Source organism: Scyliorhinus torazame, chromosome 3, assembly GCF_047496885.1.
Source record: "Scyliorhinus torazame isolate Kashiwa2021f chromosome 3, sScyTor2.1, whole genome shotgun sequence".
Classification (NCBI taxonomy): Eukaryota; Metazoa; Chordata; class Chondrichthyes; order Carcharhiniformes; family Scyliorhinidae; genus Scyliorhinus; species Scyliorhinus torazame.
In genome coordinates, this window is record NC_092709.1 from 87,444,034 (window position 1) to 87,463,548 (window position 19,515).

Consider the following 19,515-nt stretch of genomic DNA (forward strand, 5'->3'; position numbering starts at 1 on the left):
GTATCTCCTGCAGTGTTTCTCCCACCACGCACAGGTAGTTTTGGGTTTCCCGGTCTTTGATTTCATGTTGTATTGCGGTGCCAATGACACCATCAAGCTGTGACTTACGAACATTAAATCGGCCCCACCTGTCTTTTCAGGGAACCTTGTAGTTGGCACGATTCACCATCTTAAAAGTTACTATCTCTGGAAATGGCTTCAGTTTTAACCCCTTCCCACCCACCTTCTCAGTGCGAGATGTAAAATTCCAGTCATTACACAATTGAAGCATGTATGGTTAGCCCAGCCATGAAATATAATATATGTAATCAGCCCCTGTAATCAGTGGTAATATTGAAAGAAGCGTAGTTGGTAGAACTATCTTTAATAATCAAAAACTTACTATCTTCACTCTGTGACCTGGAGTTGCTGAGATCTCCCATGTACATTCTTTGCGACTAGGGTATTTATCTGGCCAATTGGGACTGGTGATGATACCAGTGGCACTGTAGATCTTGTGTTCACATTCAGCTGAGATGGAAAATAACAAGAGCAATTATTTCATGAGCATAGCGACAATATAGCTAAGGTCACATTATATAATTACGCAGGAAGCATTTATTCACAAAGGCATTGTAAAAGGTTAAAATATAAATGGCAAAAATAAGTAATTAATTATCAAAATCTAAAGAATATTTTCCAATGTCATGGGAGAAAATGTTTAATAAGAAGCACTAGACTGACAGAACCACGGCATTTAATTTGTTATTTTAAATAGTTGTATTTTTGCCCATGCTGTATGGCAAACAAATACACTAATTAGGAGTAGGAGTAGGTCACTTGGCCCCTCGAGCCTGCACCGCCATTCAATTAGATCATGATTGATCTGATTGTAACCTCAACTCTACATTCCTGTCTATCCCCAATGTCCCCAATAACCGTTCACCCCCTTGCTAATCAAGAAATTCTCTACCGTTGCCTTAAAAATATTCAAAGACTCGGTTTCCACCGCCTTTGAGGAAAATAGAATTCCAAGGGCTCAAAACTCTCAAGTAAAAAATTCTCCTCATCTCTGTCTGAAATGAGTGACCCCATTATTTCAAACAAGCATAAAAGAACTGACATTGTTTCAAAGGACTGCAAATATGCTGAATTTCAAATCCAATAGCCACATTTCTTTGAAAGTATGTTTGGTTCAATGAATATTAGTCCACAAATGATGAACGTGTTTATACCCATGCTAGTTTAATAGAAATGCTAATGTCTTCATGAAAATACTGAATAAAGAATTTGTGGACTAATATTTGAATAACCCAACTGCAAGGCATTCAACTATCCCTGGTTTATTTCTTTTGACATTATAGCCGAGCAATGGATTTACTCAGGGTGCGTTACTTGAAAATGGGCGTATATTCAAATAGGTTTAGGTGACCATCAATGCCATCTTATATTAGTGGTCTTAGGATAAATTTCATTCCCTTTATGGTTTAGTCCACCTCAATTGCATTGTGTCAAAGAGAAAGAGGACTTCCAGAAATTTTATCCCACAGGCCACATGTGTAACCGGAGGCCAGTCTACCTCCTGGCAGGAGCTTGCAAACATTAAACAAGTGTAGCAATTAAATGTAACAATAGGTCAGTCAAGGCTATTCTGTATTTTCTATCTTCTGAGCTGACCTTTCTCATATCATTAGAAACCAGGGGCAGGATTCTCCGACCCCCCCCCCGCCGGGTCGGAGAATCACCGGGGGCTGGCGTGAATCTCGCCCCCGCCGGTTGCCGAATTCTCCGGCACGGATATTCGGCGGGGGTGGGAATCGCGCCGCGCCGGTTGCCGGCCCCCCCCCCCCCCCCCCCCGGCGATTCTCCGGCCCTTGATGGGCCGAAGTTCCGCTGCTGGAATGCCTGTCCCGCCGGCGAGAATCAAACCACCTCTCTTACCGGTGAGACAAGGCGGCGCGGGCGGGCTCCGGGGTCCTGGGGGGGGCGCGGGCCGATCTGGCCCCGGGGGGTGCCCCCACGGTGACCTGGCCCGCGATCGGGGCCCACTGATCCACGGGCGGGCCTGTGCCATGGGGGCACTCTTTTCCTTCCGCCTTCGCCATGGTCTCCACTATGCGCATGAGCGGGGATGCTGTGAGCGGCCGCTGACGCTCCCGCGCATGCGCCGCACGGCAAAGTCATTTCCGCGCCAGCTGGCGGGGCACCAAAGGCCTTTCCCGCCAGCTGGCTGGGCGGAAATCAGTCCGGCACGGTCCTAGCCCCTTAAGGTGAGGGCTCGGCCCATCAAGATGCGGAGAATTCCGCACCTTTGGGGCGGCGCGATGCCGGACTGATTCGCGCCGTTTTTGGCACCGGTCGGTGGACATCATGCCGATTGCGGAGAATCCCACCCCAGATGTGCAAGGTAGGTGAATTGGCCATGCTAAATTGCCCCAATTAGAATTGGATACATTAAGTTTTTAAAAAATATATTGGAGACCAAAAGGCTCTGACTGCATCAATAAAAATACATTTACTCTTCTGTTTAAGCCTGCATCTGGGATCCCTGCAACACCATCCATCAGTCGGGATCCATAGAGGCCAGGCCATAGCACCTTATTTAATTGGATGTTTGCATGCTGGATTGCCCACGAATATAGCCTTTACAAAAACAGAAAATACTGGACAATTTCAGCAGGTCTGGCAGCATCCGTGGAGAGGGAACAGAACTAATGTTTCGAGTCTGGATGATTCTTTGCCAAAGCATAGCCATTATAATGTGAGCGGCTGTGAATAACCCTCCCCACTTTACTTTTGTACAAACCTGAAATCAGTGACAGGCACAAGCCCAGTTGCACATTGGGTGAAAGTTCTGGGAAGGCAGAAATTAGACATACAGAGCTGGATTTTCATGGCACTGGGCAGACTCAAACTAGCACAATCCTCAGAAAAATAATTTCCCATTTCTGTACTAAAAGAGAAGTCCCTAATTTTAAAACTGTGCCCCTGAGGTCTAGACTCACCTAAAAGAGGAAACATCTTTTACACATCCACCTGGTCAATACTGTTCAGGATTTCATACACTTAAACCAAGTCACCTCTCACTCTTCTAAACTCCAGTAGAAACAAGCTCAGTCTATCTAACCTTTCTTCATAAGACAGCCCACTCATTCCAGGTGTCAATCTAGTAATCCCTCCTCGCACCACCTCCAAAGCATTTACATCCTTCTATAACTGGGACCAAAACTGCACACAGTATTCGAGATGTGATCCCTGTATAATTGAAGCATAACATTCTTACTTTTATGTTCAATTCCTCTCGTAGTAACAATGGCATTCCATTAACCTTTTTAATTACTTGCTGTACCTGGACACTAACTTTTTGTGACTCATGCTCGAGCACATGATTTCCCTACACATCGGAATTCTGCAGCTTTTTTTATTCTTTCTGCCAAATGAGAACGTCACATTTTTCCACATAAAAGACCATCTGCCAAATTTAGGGGCACTCATTCAACCTATCTGTATCTGACTTCAACCTCCTGAGATCCTCTTAAGAACATACTTTCCTAACTACCATTGCGCCATCTGCAAATTTAACTATCATGCCTTTGCTCCCCTCATCCAAGTCATTGATATTGTCATGTGAGAGTACCTTTAAGACATGGATGTTTAAGCAATGTACCTTTAAGAAAACAGTGATGTCAGAGAGTGGGTGGAGCTGAGGTCAGGTCAGCCATTTTGCAGTTTAGTTTTGCAGTTTTGGAAAAAAGAGCTTGGGGAGTGTCTGTGTTTTGCAGTGAGCTGGATCTCTGCCATGAAAGACTATCTCTGGATCATTTGGGTGATTTAAACTTATAATAGTGAAGCCTTTAACCTGATGTGATTTTGTTTAAAGGTGTTAAGTCCCTTGGAAGTTTGAAGGAACATTTTAAGGAATTATTTACTATTGCAATATTTTCTGAGTTATCTTTGAAGTAAGGGGTGTTAAGAAATCCAATGTTTATTTAAGATGTTAAGTTGAGTTCATGGAATAAACAGTGTTTTGTGTTTAAAAACCCACAAGTCCATAATTGTAATCCCACACCTAGGGAACAAGCCGTGTGCTAGGAAAAGCAACAAATACATTAAAGGGCGAGGTTGGTTGAACTCCATGATACATTTTGGGGGGTTCTGAAAACGCCTCGCCCATAACAATATAAATTATTAAAAGTTGAGGTCCCAGCACAGACCATTGTGGAACACCACTCGTCACATCCTGCCAATCAGAAAGACCCATTTAAGAGTCTGGGGCTGGATTCTCTGCACCCCGACACCGAAATTGCATCCGGCGCCAGGGTGGAGAATCCAGTTTCACGCATGGAATCGGGACCCTTGCCAATTCCTTGATTCTCCGGCCTCTGAAAAGCGGCTATGCCGCGCCACATATCCCCCACCTGCGGCCATTGCAAGAGGCCCGCCCCGCTGTTCTCCACCCCCGACCGGCCGAAGTCCCAAAGCTGTGTATCTAATCTGGTCCTGCTGTTCGGGATACCCACATGGCGGCTGCGGGCTCAGTCAGTGGCCACCATGGTCTGGGATGGGCCAATTGGAGGGCAGGGTGGGCCTCATATGGGACCGGGGTATTTTTGAGCGGGTGGTCCGGGTCAGGCGTCTGGCCGATTGGGGGCACTATTTCTGCGGTCCAGCTCCGCGGTCTGAGTCCGCCATGGAGCACGGCACGGCCCCTCGAGTCTGCTACCGTGCGCAAATGCGCGGCCTCTGACCCGGAAGTGCCGGGGGTCGTATCTGCAGCTGGAGTTGCGAGCTTCACAACGGCTCCCTGCTAGCCCCCTGCAGGGCTGTGAATATGTGGCCTTTTGACGCCAGTTTTTCTGGCATAAAAGGCCACAGATTTCCCAAAAGCGTGGGGACATAGTCCCTGAAATGGAGAATCCAGCCTTGTTTTCTGCCAGCAAGTCAATCTTCTATCCAAGCTAAAATGTTATTCCTACACCGTGAGTTTTTATTTTCCTTTTTGCGGCACTTTATCAAATGCCTTCTAGAAATCCAAGTACAACACAACCACAGGGTCCCCTTTATCCACGACACATGTTGCACCTTCAAAGAGCTCTAATAAATTGGTTACACATGATTTCCCTTGCACATAACCATGCTGACTCTTTCTGAATAACTTGCGTTTTTCTAAGCGTCGAGCCATAACCTCCTTAAATGATCGATTCTCACACCTTCCCATGTCACCGTCACTGACTATCCATAGAATCACTATAGTTAGAAGGAGAGCATTCAGCCCATTGAGTCTGCACCAACTCTCTGAAAGAGCTCTCCACCTAGGCCCACTTCCCCTCCCTATCCCCGTAACCCCTGCGCATTGATCATGGCCAATCCACCTGACCTGCACATCTTTGCACTGTGGGAGGAAAGGATGCACCCAATTTTCTGCTTCCCTCCCTTCTTTCTAATAATCTTTATTGTCACAAGTAAGCTTACATTAACACTGCAATGAAAGGGCAGCACGGTGGTGCAGTGGTTAGCACTGCTGCCTCTCGGCGATGAGGTCCCAGGTTCGATCCCGGCTCTGGGTCACTGTCCGTGTGGAGTTTGCACAGTCTCCCCATGCCTGCGTGGGTTTCGCCCCACAACACAAAGATGTGCGGGCTAGGTGGATTGGCCACGTTAAATTGGAAAAATGAATTGGGTACTCTGAATTATTATTATTTTAAAACACTGCAATGAAGCTACTGTGAAAATCCCCTAGTCACCACATTCTGGTGCCTGTTCGGGTACACAGAGGGAGAATTTGGAATGTCCAAATTACCTAACAAGCATGTCTTTGGGACTTGTGGGAGGAAACCGGAGCACGCGGAGGAAACCCACGCAGACACTGGGAGAACGTGCAAACTCAACACAGACAGTGACCCAAGACGGGAATCGAACCTGGGACCCTGGTGCTGTGAAGCAACAATGCTAACAACTGTGCTACCAAGCCACTCTTGAATAGAGAGATTATGGGAAGGATCTACCAGTTGTTCACGCTGGCGGGAATGTCCGGTCCAACACGGCGATGAGGGGTGCTGTCAACGGTAAACCCTGTTGGTAATGGTGGGGCTGGTAGATCCCACTGGCGGGCTGCATCCGCCACCGAAAAACACGCGGCAGTGTGGTTGGAAAATCCCGCCCTATATTTGCTACTTTTTAGTCTGATCGAACTTTTCCAGAATCTAGCAAATTTTGGAAAATTAACATCAACCCATCTCTTATCTCATTACCCACCTCGTTTCAGACACTAAGTTGAAGTCCTTCAGGACCCAGAGACTTATCAGCCTGCACCTCCATCAGTTTGCTCAGTGCTGCTCCCCTAATGATTTTAATTTCACCAAGTTCCTCTCTCCGTTCCACCTCCTGAGTTTTAAATTTACTGGAATGTTTTTTGTATCCTCCATATTAAAGACATAAGCAAAATATTTGTTCAATTCAACACCATTTCCTTATTATCATAGATTATCATAGAATTTGCAGTGCAGAAGGAGGCCATTCGGCCCATCGAGTCTGCACCGGCTCTTGGAAAGAGCACCCTACCCAAGGTCAACACCACACCCTATCCCCATAACCCAGTAACCCCACCCAACACTAAGGGTAAGGGCAATTTTGGACACTCAGGGCAATTTATCATGGCCAATCCACCTAACCTGCACATCTTTGGACTGTGGGAGGAAACCGGAGCACCCGCAGGAAACTCACGCACACACGGGGAGGATGTGCAGATTCCGCACAGACAGTGACCCAAGCCGGAATCGAACCTGGGACCCTGCAGCTGTGAAGCAATTGTGCTATCCACAATGCTACCGTGCTGCCCACTTACTATTATTTACTATTAACTTCCCATTCTAACTCTCTAGAGGGCCAAGAATCACTTGACTTCCTATTTTCCTTTTTAAATACCTGCAAAAACTCTTTATTTTCTGTTTTTACATTTCTAGCTATCTTCCTCTCATTCTCTAATTTCTTTCCCCTGATTAACCTTTGGTCATTCTCTGCCATTCTTTATTTTCTGACCAATAATCCGACTGGTCACTCACCGTGCCGCATTTGTATGTTTTCTTCATTAAGCTTGATGCTTTCCTTAACTTCATTAGTTAACCACGGATGGTGGGTCTTCCCCTTTTTCTTTAGAGTAGGAATATAATCATTCGGAGTATTCTGAAATATCCCCTGAAACGTTTGCCATTGTTTCTCTACTGATCTATCCCCCGGCCCAGGATCCCAGTTCACTTCAACTCGCTTAACTTTCATGTCCACATGGCTGCCCTTATTTAAGTAAGTACTAGTCTCAGACCCACACTTCTCCCTTTCAAACTGCATGTAAAATTCATTAATATTGTGGTTGCTGCTACCGAAAGGTGCCATCTCGGAGGCCATTAATTACTCCTGTCACATTATAACTTGCTCTCTGGTTGGTTCAAGAAATTGCTGCTCGAAAACAATTCTCTCAAAAGCATTTTATGAACACCTCATCTAGGCTTCTGCTGCCAGTCTAATTTTTTCAGTTTATATGTAGATTAAAATCACCCATGATTATTGCTATTTCTTTATCACAAGTATTTCTTCTTGTGCACTTTGTCCTACATTGTGGTTGCTGGTAGTGGCCTCTTTTTCCTACTACCCTCAAAAGGGTCTCTGCTGCTCTCTTCTGTGCTGCATGTTTGAGGAATACAGATTCACTGCTGGCAGGCCGAGGAAAATCTGACCCAGTACAAAAGCAAAATCTGTTCTAATGATAGGTCATTGACCTGAATATTAACTCCAGCTGGGATTTTCCAGTCCCGCCTTATTCCCACCAAATGGACCTTTGGCTGCCTCTCCAAATTTTCCGCCCCGTCTGCGACTTTTTTCTCGCCGTGATTAAGACTGGAACATCCCGGCCTCTGTTACTTTCTACAGATGCTGCCCGACTTTGAGTATTTCCAGGATTTTCTGTTACTATTTACAAAAGATTTACCTTGTTCACTTTAAAAGGGGAAGATAGGGCTAAGTTTACATATATACATGCCTGACATTCCCTCCCCCAGTTTAGGTGCACCGCACACAACTGTCCATCATTAAAATGAATGGACTGAAAAACATTTTCTGTTTAATATGCTGCCCCGTGTTTATCCGAAATGTTCTTATGGTTGGATAACTCTACATACGTGGCCAACTGAGAGCAGGAATATCATGTGGCTTCTTTTTAGAGATGAAAACCTAAACTGGAAATTCTTTGGTGAGGCAAGATATTTGATAAAATTTTGGAACGGGAACAAATAGGCACATGATCAATACTGTTTTCAAATCATAGATCATAGAATTTACAGTGCAGAAGGAGGCCATTCGGCCCATCGAGTCTGCACCGGCTCTTGGAAAGAGCACCCTACCCAAGGTCAACACCTCCACCCTATCCCCATAACCTAGTAACCCCACCCAACATTAAGGGCAATTTTGGACACTAAGGGCAATTTATCATAGCCAATCCACCTAATGAAGAAATGATTCATTGAATAAAATTACATGATCTACTGACTTTAACTGTCATAACTCAAAGTTACAGTTCAGGACTCCCTTTAACAAGGTAGGCCATCAACCTGAATAGGGCAGCAGGCTTGGCGACAGTCACTTAAGTCGCTGCGGCCTATAAAATTCGACCCTGAGTGCCGCAGCTCGCCAAAGCATTAGTTAGCCATGCAACATCTATATAATAAACACACAGAGCTCAATTCAGCTCTCCTTTTAATCTACCTTCTACCTTCAAATTTCCTGGTACCATGCAGATAGTCAATTTTTTTATTAACAGTTCCACCAATTCTTAATATATTAATAATCCATTAAGTTCAAAAGCACAAAGCTTAATTTTTACATGGGACAAAAATTGTGCTCAACGTATCTGTGCTGGTATTTATACCCTTCATGATACTTCTTCCAATCTACTTCATCTAACCTTATGAGCGTATGCTTCTATTCCAGCTAGCATCCCTTTAAATGTATCTATGTTATTTCTCAAAAGAAAAGAGGAATTATGGGATTGAAAGAAACATTGTTACTACTTAGGCAATAAATAGAAAATAAAGCTTCTTTTTCAATTTTGCACTCCTGGCAGGAATCCTCACCCGCTGGGAACATCTATTGGAAATTCAGCTGTGCATTGCACATTATTTAACAGCTGTTATGATCCTTCCTGTTACAGATGTGATGAAGCTGAGAACTAGCCATTACCCCATCACATATCAAAAGACCTTGTGAGGGCTTCTTCAGTCCTGTTTCAAATTACAATATTGTATTTTCAAAGGCTATGATTAATCGTTGGAAAGGCCAAGACAGAATTTCAGTGGTGTAATGTCGCTGTTTGATTTCACATTTTATTAAATGAAAGCTTAGCACCAGTTCTTGTGGTTGAAGTGATGCATTTCAATGGTCAGTAGTATCCACTGAGCCCTCAGAAAGCCTTTCACAAATATATGCATTTAAATATGCTGAATTGTTTCTTATTATTGCCCTGGTGCATATAAAGAAATAAATTCAACCTGTCAACTTTAAAACATTATTGTTCAACAATTTCTGTTCTAAAATAGGCAAAAAGGTAGATTTGTTGCTATTTTTAAAATAATTTAGGTCAGAAAACTCATGCATAAAAGTGAAGCTTCTGTCTCATCTGTTGTGTAATCCTCACTATCTACAAGTTCCACAAAAGTTGCTAATAACAGAAATGTCCTTATAAATTGTACAAATGTTGTTAATCCCAGTGGTCCATTAGTACGTGGCAACGGCTGGAGATGTTCTTCCAATTCACTGATGAGGGAACATAAATAGTCTCACAAAACAAGCAGTCAGTAGCTGCCTCCCATGTTTCTGTTTTGTAAACTGCACAATTGGATCCATAAATATATGACATTTATGCAGTGCTTTGTCAACATCGTTTACAGTTGTAAAATAACTCTGCCCTAGTCCACATGCAAAATTGCGATGTTGACAGAACAGAAAACATTTTTGGTGGTCCTGTCATTAAACTGATAAGACAGTACTTTAATAATATGCACTTTGGAAAGACCTTGGGTGGGATTCTCCGACCCCCCGCCAGGTCGGAGAATCGCCGGGGGGTGGGGGGGGGGGCCTGAATCCCGCCTCGCCACTCCGACGCCGGCTCCTGCGCATGCACCAACTCGCGCCGGACGGTGGAGGCCCTTCGACGCTGGTTGGCGCGGCGCCAACCACTCCAGCGCCGGCCTAGCCCCCGAAGGTGCAGAGGATTCCGCACCATCCAGGCGCCGGTATGGCCCGCCCCGGTGGATACCGGAGAATCCCGGCCCTTGCCTTTGACTACATTCAGGTTTCTGACATCACACCAACATCAAACATTATAGCTAATCACATAAGCAGCATAGTTTTAGTTCTTATTCAAATGATTCTGAAACAGTTGGTCAGTTTGCATGTTTTTTTTATGATATCCCATTTCGGAAGCATGTGTCAAGCAGCTGGAAAATGATACCCCAAGTTATTTTAACCGGTTCCCTTTTGGTTTAACCATCAAACAATAAGTATGTTATTCTTGTTTAAGGAATAACAATAACACATACCTTCTTTGCAGTCATGTTTGTTTTCATGTAGTACAAATCCATTTCGACACTGACACACGTAACTTCCTACGGTATTGATGCATTCATGTTGACAGCCACCATTGTCTTTAGAACACTCATCTTTATCTGCAAAAAGGTCGAGGAGAGATGATACAATATGTACTTATGAGTTAATAGCCCCAAACATTTAGGTAAGAATGGAAATATGCCGGTGTGTTCATCCAGAAAGGTAAACTAAAGCACAGGTCTGACTTCCCATTGTACACCTTTTGCTTTAGCTATACCCATTCATTATTAAGCTTGCACTTTCTCCTACAATTGCCAATCCATCAAGCAGGCATGAAAAGAAGCTTTTGGATTTGGCAATGGCTCCAAGCTGTTAAATAGTCTCCTTAGCAAGGGACAGCTCAGCCTTGCTTGTTTATATCATGTGTAATTTTTAAAGTGCTTGGCAATGCATTATGTTTAAATTAATCTGGATATTTTGTAAACACACAATATAAGCCAGCAGGTGTTAAGGTCTAGAAGGAAAAAAATCTTGTTCACTTCAAGACCAAACAGACCAATTGATCGAGGCATCATTTTAGCAAATGATGTTGCTTATTTAAATTAATCCCCTAATAAAAGTTTCACTGTGTTAGAGGTGAAGCAAATATTAGCACAGAAGATATAACTCCTGGAATCTGCATAAAACAGCCACAAAACTCACTACAGGGGAGAAAAGCCAAAAATATTATTAGCAGCCATTCCATGAGTGGCAGTCAACTCTCACCATTCTACATCAGCTCTCATATCAGGTACGGGATGGTTCGTCCATTTGGTCAAAACTGGCTGACTGTTTCTGACACTCACAGTTTAATGATGAAATAGGCTTTATTACTTCAATATGTAGGGAAGTGAGAGGCACAGGGGACTGTTAAATACTAAAACAGGTGAGCCCATTTGAGCAAAATAAAAATTCCCAGGATCCTCAATTTGTTCAGTAATCAATCATACAAATATAGGGAAAGATGAAATGAATGCATTGAGCCTGGTGATCATAATATATCAAATTTTCTTCTGATATTAATAAAAATAATAAACGGTTTGCTGGGAATGAATTAAAATACTAACTGTAGGTAAAATGATTGGGTTTCAAAAAGCTGATAAAATGAAAGTAGTTTTGTACATAAAGGTTTGTCTTTTTGTATAATGACAAATCATATTTATTCAGCAACTTTTCTTATTATCTTATAACTATCAGCTAAACATATTGCATTCCTTGGTGACAATGAAATAAGATCTGCATATTTCTGTGATGGTGGAATAATTTGCTTAAGTAAATGGTTTGTCCTGGCAGAAAATATATTTTTGTTGTTGTTGAACAGAAATCAGTTTTCCAGTTTTGAATGGATGCGTCAGTCCCCACATAATGAAAGATCCAGCCCAAAAATTGTGTTAGATGTCAACCAATCAGAGGACATGTGGTCGTACCTCTGAGACTCTCAGAGGCCACCAGTCTGTCAGTAATACGTACTCGGCTGGAAGGGGAAACCTGCATCAAGTTCTTGCAAGATTCAAAAACAAAAATTTTCTCTTTGCATGGTGCTTTCTTGTCTGTGAAAGAAAACGTACCAAAATGGCACCAGAAATGAGTGTATACTGATTGTTCTGAAGTGGATTATCTCTTTTGAAACCAGGGTTCAAAAATTACTTCTTGTGTTCATGTTAAGACTTTGACTAAACAAGCAACATAACAAAGGCTGACTTATACCTCAATATTAAGTAAAATTTGTCAGATTATTTCAGGATAAATTATTGATGCTTTTGTTTTAGTTTTACTATGCAACACGTTAGGGTTATTTGACCAAAGAGAGTAAAACATCAATTTACATATCTAAATTTTGTAATATTTTATCTACAACCGGCAAACGACTATAGCCAAGACATTATTGTGGGAGGGGTGTCAACAGACAACATGTATGACAGCCTTCTGTTTTTTTTTTAGAGCACGCCTTAAATCCAATTATTTAAAGTGGTGAATTACCTTTTAAAAAAGCAGACAGAAAAATGCAAGCATGTTAAGTGTTCATCTGACAAGAGGTCACAGATAACGACAATTTCACTGATAGAACCACCTATTGGAACATGAATGAATGAATGAAATGAAAATCGCTTATTGTCACATCTAGGCTTCAAATGAAGTCACTGTGAAAAGCCCCTAGTCACCACATTCCGGCGCCTGTTCGGGGAGGCTGGTACGGGAATCGAACCGTGCTGCTGGCCTGCCTTGCTTTGCTTTAAAAGCCAGCGATTTAGCCCAGTGTGCTAAACCAGGAACAGAGTACATGATTTAACTTTAACAGAGTACATGATTTAAGGGGCTGTTTAGCACAGGGCTAAATCGCTGGCATTGAAAGCAGACCAAGGTAGGCCAGCAGCATGGTTCAATTCCCGTACCAGCCTCCCCGAACAGGCGCCGGAATGTGGCGACTAGGGGCTTTTCACAGTAACTTCATTTGAAGCCTACTTGTGACAATAAGCGATTTTCATTTTCATTTTTTCAACCCTCTGAGCCTGTTCTGCCATTCATGGCTGATCTGGGATCTAACTCCATGGCCTGCATTCACTCCCTGTGTTGGGTGTGCAGAGTCAGGAGTACTCCTGGCTCCATGAAGTCGACTCCGAATGAAGTGCCTCAGAAGTTCTGATTTTCATTGTGGGGAGATGGGGTTATGGGAGTCCTGCCTCTGCCCTTGGAGTTTGTAGGCAACCAGAGGCTGTGAGGTACAGTGGCGGGCTTGCCAAAATGCACTTTATCTCAGTTGTGAAAAAAAGAATGAAACAAAAGAAACTACTCTCCAGGACTCACCCCTCACTTCTGCCACACACTCCCAATGTTCCATCCATGCAATTGCAGATCCCCACCTACCCTCAGAGCATTCCATACCCTGTGTACCAACCTATGCCATTCCTCCCACCCCCATGGCCCTTTATTGTTCCTATGCCAATTTGGTGCCAACTCATGGTCACCGATGCCTCCTCCCACAACCGTTTGCTCTTATAATCCCATGCCAACTCACCAAGTATCCACCATAGGCAGACATCAGGCGTTATATGGAGATTAAATACATTTCTTAAATGTCTATTGATAAATCCACTATTGAAAAAAACACAAATTATTTTTTAAAAGTAAATTTGACTTCCTTTAATCCCCTTTGAGAATAATCATTTGTATTCATGGTCTCACTTTAAAGACTTTATAAGCACTTAGAGCTGTCAATCAAACTGTAAACTAACAGGAAATCCCCTTGTGATAATGATCGGTTGTGAAATCATCCATGCAGCACTAATCCTGTATTGGCAATATCAGGCTTATATCAGCAGAGAGAATAAAATACAAGTACTGTTGTTTTCTAACACTTGACAGTTCTTTTTCAAATATTTAAAGGGCAAGAGATTTAAATGTTTTGACAAGTTGTCTGCTTCTTTTGACAGTTCTAATGAGCTTGACAATTCCAATGAATTTGTTTATCTTTTTTACACACATTCATGGTTATTTTTAAAGTTCTCAAAGGGCATCAGACTTCTCCCAAAGGTGTCCAGGGATCATATCCAAAAGGGTACACCAACTCTCCAAAGAACTTTGGTAAGTTTAGACCTTGTAGGAGAAGGACTAATGTGCTATTTCCCACTCCCAACTTGTGAAGATCAATCAACTCAGGCAGATGCACTTTAGCATATACGACTTCCTCCATAAATCATGGATTTCCAAAGTTTGACTGCCACCTATGTACACGCACCCTCGTTCCCTACCCCCGACCACCCACTCCCCACAAAAATGGTGGGAGCCAGATTAGGGAGTGGGCATTCCAGAATTGGGATCTGGTACCATTTTTGCAAAGGTCTCTCCATCTGTGCCAATGCTTAGGCCCATATATCACCTCTGCCTGACATTCTTTTATACATTTGGTTAACAGCTGAGGTTATTCATGGTTATTCATGCCCTGTCTCTCAACCTTGTTCCTTGCCTGAGGTGTGATGACCCTCCATTCTTTTTTGCACAAATCACTCCCCTTAAGCAGCTACATTCTACATTATACTCAGTACTCATTATTGTAATGTCTTTCACACTCCTGAGGAAAAGATGACCGTTGTTTTTCACCATTCTGTCCCACCTCTTGGACACTGCATAGGTCTCAAATTCCCTGTTTATAAAGTTGGAGCTTGTGATCTCAGCATAAATAGAGGTAAAATAGTGGGGACTAATAAACACATCCTTCTGCCATTACCTACTGGCAGTAAAAAGTGAAAGTGGGTAGATCCAGACTGTGGCAGGGTCACTGGAGAAAAATTAAAGTGGCCATTTATTAGGATTGGGTGGCTGGGGGGGGGGTGAGAAATCAATGGAAGGCCCACCTCATTTGTCTTTCTAGACCTTTACACCATCCAAAATGGATTTTACAGATGAAATTTCAAGTTTGTATCTCCTTCGGCTATTGTACTTTTCTGTCTCCTCTTATTATGCCATTTCTCTTTATCTTATGACTATCTCTGTTCCTCGACAGCTTGCCTCTTTCTCAAATGCTCGTCTCTCCATTTTCTCCTTTTCTATTTCTCACTTCCACCCTTCTTAATCTTTGCTTTGGATCTTTCTTTTGTCATTTTTCTCCTGTTGTGGTCCTGTGCCCGTTGGTGATAATGGGGATTTTGATTACCAATGTGGCAAAGTCAGGGGTTCAGGGAGAGTTTGCTGGAGGAGCTAGATTTTGATTGGGGATGAACAGTGAGAGCAAAAATTAGACCTCAAAATCCTGCCATTAATTGTTGACTACATCGATTAGCAATGTAAACAACTAGTAAATTAAAACGGTTTTGCTATTGAGACAAAACGACAGAGATACATACCCAAATTGTAGGTTAGAATATAGCGTGCACATTAAAAAAAATTAAACAAAGAAAATGGAGGAATTAGACATAAAAGATACAAAAGAAAAGTGAAACAAATGAGAATAACATTAGAGCTGGTCCAGGGTCCACCACCATAGTTTTGCTGAAAGTGTGGCAAAAAGCAGGTGCAAGGAAATTCTTGACCAAAGAAGAAAATAAATAATTAAAGCAGATTCATGTTTTTAAAAGCACAAAAATTAGTTAGGTTCATACTTAGAAGCCTTTTTTCAAGTGAGCCACTTTACTTGCGAAGGGACATTCTGAAGAGATAGCTTATGCATTTGTACTGCAGGGATTGAAACTCGCTAATGACCCCAAAACCATCTTGATTTCTGAATACAATATCTGGGCACATCTGCTTACTCATAAAATTCTCAAACTCCAGAAGGATAACTGTGCCTTTGTGAAGCACGATGCCAGCAATAATACATTATTGTAGGCAGTAACCACATCCTAGTATATTGGAAGAGAAGCAAGAACTCTGCTGAAAAGAAGTCATCTGTGAGGGCAGCACGGTAGCATAGTGGTTAGCACAATTGCTTCACAGCTCCAGGGACCCAGGTTCGATTCCCGGCTTGGGTCACTGTCTGTGCGAAGTCTGCACATTCTCCCGTGTGTGCGTGGGTTTCCTCCGGGTGCTCCGGTTTCCTCCCACAGTCCAAAGATGTGCAGGTTAGGTGGATTGGCCATGCTAAATTGCCCTCAGTGTCCAAAATTGCCCTTAGTGTTGGGTGGGGTTACGGGGATAGGGTGGAGGTGTGGCCCTTGGGTAGGGTGCTCTTTCCAAGAGCAGGTGCTGACTCGATGAGCCGAATGGCCTCCTTCTGCACTGTAAATTCTATAAATACTGTACTTCCTTTTTGGATTTCTCTCTTTCACCTTCTTTTGGTTTTGCCATGCAATGTCATGCCTGAGATGGGCGGAGCCGGAGGCGGTGTTCCCCAGGGTTCCAAGCCCAGTCTTAAAGGGGACATCACATTACATGATGATAAGGGTACAGTGTCACAGTAACCGTTCATCACATTCACCCCCTGTTTAAAAAAGAGTCCGGCGGGGCTGAAGTGCTATCATAAGTCCATCCGTCTCGGTGGCCGGATCATCCTGATCGACCTCATCAGTTCGGGCGGTGGTGCGGCGGCCAGTGGTGCGGCGGACACGGACATCCTGGTTGAGGGTACGTCCAGGAGCACGACGGTCGGAGCTTCGGTCCGGGTCGGGGCAGGGGAACAGGGCGCAGGGAGACTAGGCGGGGCCGGGAGTAGCGGTGCCGGCGCCGGGGTGTGTGTAAGGGGTTGGCGCTAGGGGGGGCGCGCGTAGGTGCTCAACGGGGGGGGGGGGGCGGGAGGGGGGTGTTGTAGGGGGTGCCGGGTCCTGCAGGGGAGCGGCGCGGGAAGGGGCGTCTGTAGTGTGGGATCCAGCGGGTGCCAGATCCTGGAGGGAAACTGTATCTTGCGTGCCGTCGGAGTACTCCACGTAGGCGTAACTGGGGTTGGCGTGGAGTAATCGGACCTTTTCGACCAGGGGATCCGATTTATGGCTCCTCATGTGCCTTCGGAGAAGAACAGGTCCTGGAGCCGTCAGCCAAGGTGGAAGCGAGACCCCGGAGGTAGACTTCCTGGGGAAGACAAACAATCGGTTGTGAGGGGTCTCATTCGTGGCCGTGCAGAGGAGCGACCTAATGGAGTGTAGGGCGTCGGGCAGGACCTCCTGCCAGCGGGTAATTGGGAGACTTCTCGACCATAGGGCCAGAAGGACAGCCTTCCACACTGTCGCGTTCTCCCTCTCCACTTGCCCGTTTCCCCGCAGGTTATAACTGGTCATTCAGCTCGATGCGATGCCTTTGCTGAGCAGATACTGACGCAGTCCATCGCTCATGAAGAATGTACCCCGGTCGCTGTGGATATAAGCGGGGAAACCGAACAAAGTGAAGATGCTGTGCAGTGCCTTAATCACCGTGGCTGAGGTCATGTCGGGGCAGGGAATGGCGAATGGGAAACGGGAGAACTCATCGATAATGGTGAGGAAATAGGCATTACGGTTGGTGGACGGGAGGGGCCCCTTGAAGTCCACGCTCAGTCGTTCAAAGGGCCCCGAGGCCTTCACGAGCCGAACCTTGTCTGGCCGGTAGAAGTGTGGTTTGCACTCCGCACAGACCTGGCAGGCCCTGATCATGGCCTTGACCTCCTTGGTTGAGTAAGGTAGGTTGCGGGACTTGATAAAATAGACGAGCCGGGTAACCCACGGGTGGCAGAGGTCATTGTGGCTGGCTTGCAGGTGGTCATCCTGTGCGTTGGCGCATGTGCCGCGGGACAGGGCATCTGGGGGTTCGTTGAGCTCTCCTGGACGATACTTGATATCGTACGTGTAGGTGGAGAGTTCGATCCTCCACCTCAAAATTGTAGCGTTTTTTATTTTGCCCCGTTGCGTGTTATCGAGCATATAGGCGACTGACCATTGGTCGGTGACGAGGGTGAACCTCCAACTGGCTAGGTAGTGCCTCCAGCGCCGCACAGCCTCCACAATGGCTTGTGCCTCCTTCTCGACTGCAGAGTGTCGAACCTCGGAGGCGGTGATGGTCCGGGAGAAGAACGCTACTGGTCTGCCTCCCTGATGGAGGGTAGCAGATAGGGCGATGTCTGATGCATCGCTCTCTACCTGGAAGGGGATGGTTTCGTCCACCGTGCACATAGCGGCCTTGATGCGGTTGAAGGCCAATTGAGCCTCAGCTGAGAGGGGAAAAGTGGTGGTCTTCATGAGTGGGCAGGCTTTCTCCGCATATTTGAGGACCCACTGGGCATAGTAGGAGAAGAGCCCCAAGCACCGTTTGAGGGCCTTGAGGCTGCGGGGGAGGGGGAGTTCCTTAAGGGGGCGCATGCCATCAGGGTCGGGACCTAGGACCCCATTTTCCACGACGTTGTCGAGGATGGCTAGCTGGGTTGTGTGGAAAACATATTTTTCCTCATTATAGGTCAGGTTAAGGGCTCGGGCGGTCTGAAGGACATTTTCGAGGTTAGTGTCATGGTCCTGCTGGTCATGGCCGCAGATGGTCACATTGTCCAAGTACGGGTATGTAGCCCGCAAACCGTACTGGTCCACCATTTGATCCATCGCCCTTTGAAAGACGGAGACCACATTTGTGACGCCGAAGGGGACCCTGAGGAAGTGGAAGAGCCGGCCGGCTGCTTCAAAGGCAGTATAGGGGCAGTCTTTTGGTTGGATGGGGAGCTGATGGTAGGCGGATTTGAGGTCGACCGTGGAAAATACTCGGTATTGGGCGATCCGATTTACCATTTCCGCGATGCGAGGGAGGGGGTACGCATCAAGCTGTGTGAATCGGTTTATGGTCTGGCTATAATCCACGACCATCCATTTCTTATCCCCGGACCGGACTACCACCACTTGTGCTCTCCAAGGGCTGTTGCTAGCCTCGATGACCCCCTCTCCCAGTAAATGATGGACTTCTGACTTTATAAAAGTCATATCTTGGGCACTGTACCGCCGGCTCCTGGTGGCGATTGGCTTACAGTCGGGAGTGAGGTTCGCGAATAGCTTCGGTGGCTGCACTGAAAATCCAGTCCGAGCAGCAGGGGGGCACAGAGGTGGGGAAGGATATAAAATTTGAAACGGGTGTACTTGGCACCCTGGATCGAGAGATCCGCGATACAGTACTCCTTGATTTGTACCGAGTGGGACCCAGATGCGAGGGCTATGGTTTGGGATGCGGGATGGGTGCGCAGGGAGCAGCGCCTTACCGTTTCAGGATGGATAAACCTATCCGTGCTGTCGGAGTCGAAGAGGCATGCAGTGTTGCGCCCGTTGACCTGGACCTGCATCATAGAGTTCTGCAGGTGCTTTGGCCGAGTTTGGTCGAGCGTGGTGGAGATTCTGTGACTCACCCTGGCGTGGAGTAGACGCAGCTTGCGTGGCCCCAGGATGGGAGTCTCTGAGGAGTCTAGGTAAGCCTCGAAGCTTAGGAGCCTGTATTTAAAAATTTCCTTTGCCTCCAGTGTCCGTGCTTCCA

General features: G+C 45.3%; 1 protein-coding gene across 2 annotated transcripts in view; it reads right to left on the minus strand.

Moving 5' to 3' along the window:
- LOC140408560 (tolloid-like protein 1) overlaps positions 1 to 19,515 on the minus strand; it is a 537,833-nt gene that overhangs the window by 40,895 nt on the left and 477,423 nt on the right. For both annotated transcript variants that reach the window (XM_072495934.1, XM_072495936.1), the window contains 2 exons: positions 10,566 to 10,691; positions 383 to 510 (listed from right to left, as the gene is read on the minus strand). In XM_072495934.1, the coding sequence (XP_072352035.1) occupies positions 383 to 510; positions 10,566 to 10,691 (254 nt within the window). The remainder of the gene's footprint in view (positions 1 to 382; positions 511 to 10,565; positions 10,692 to 19,515) is intronic.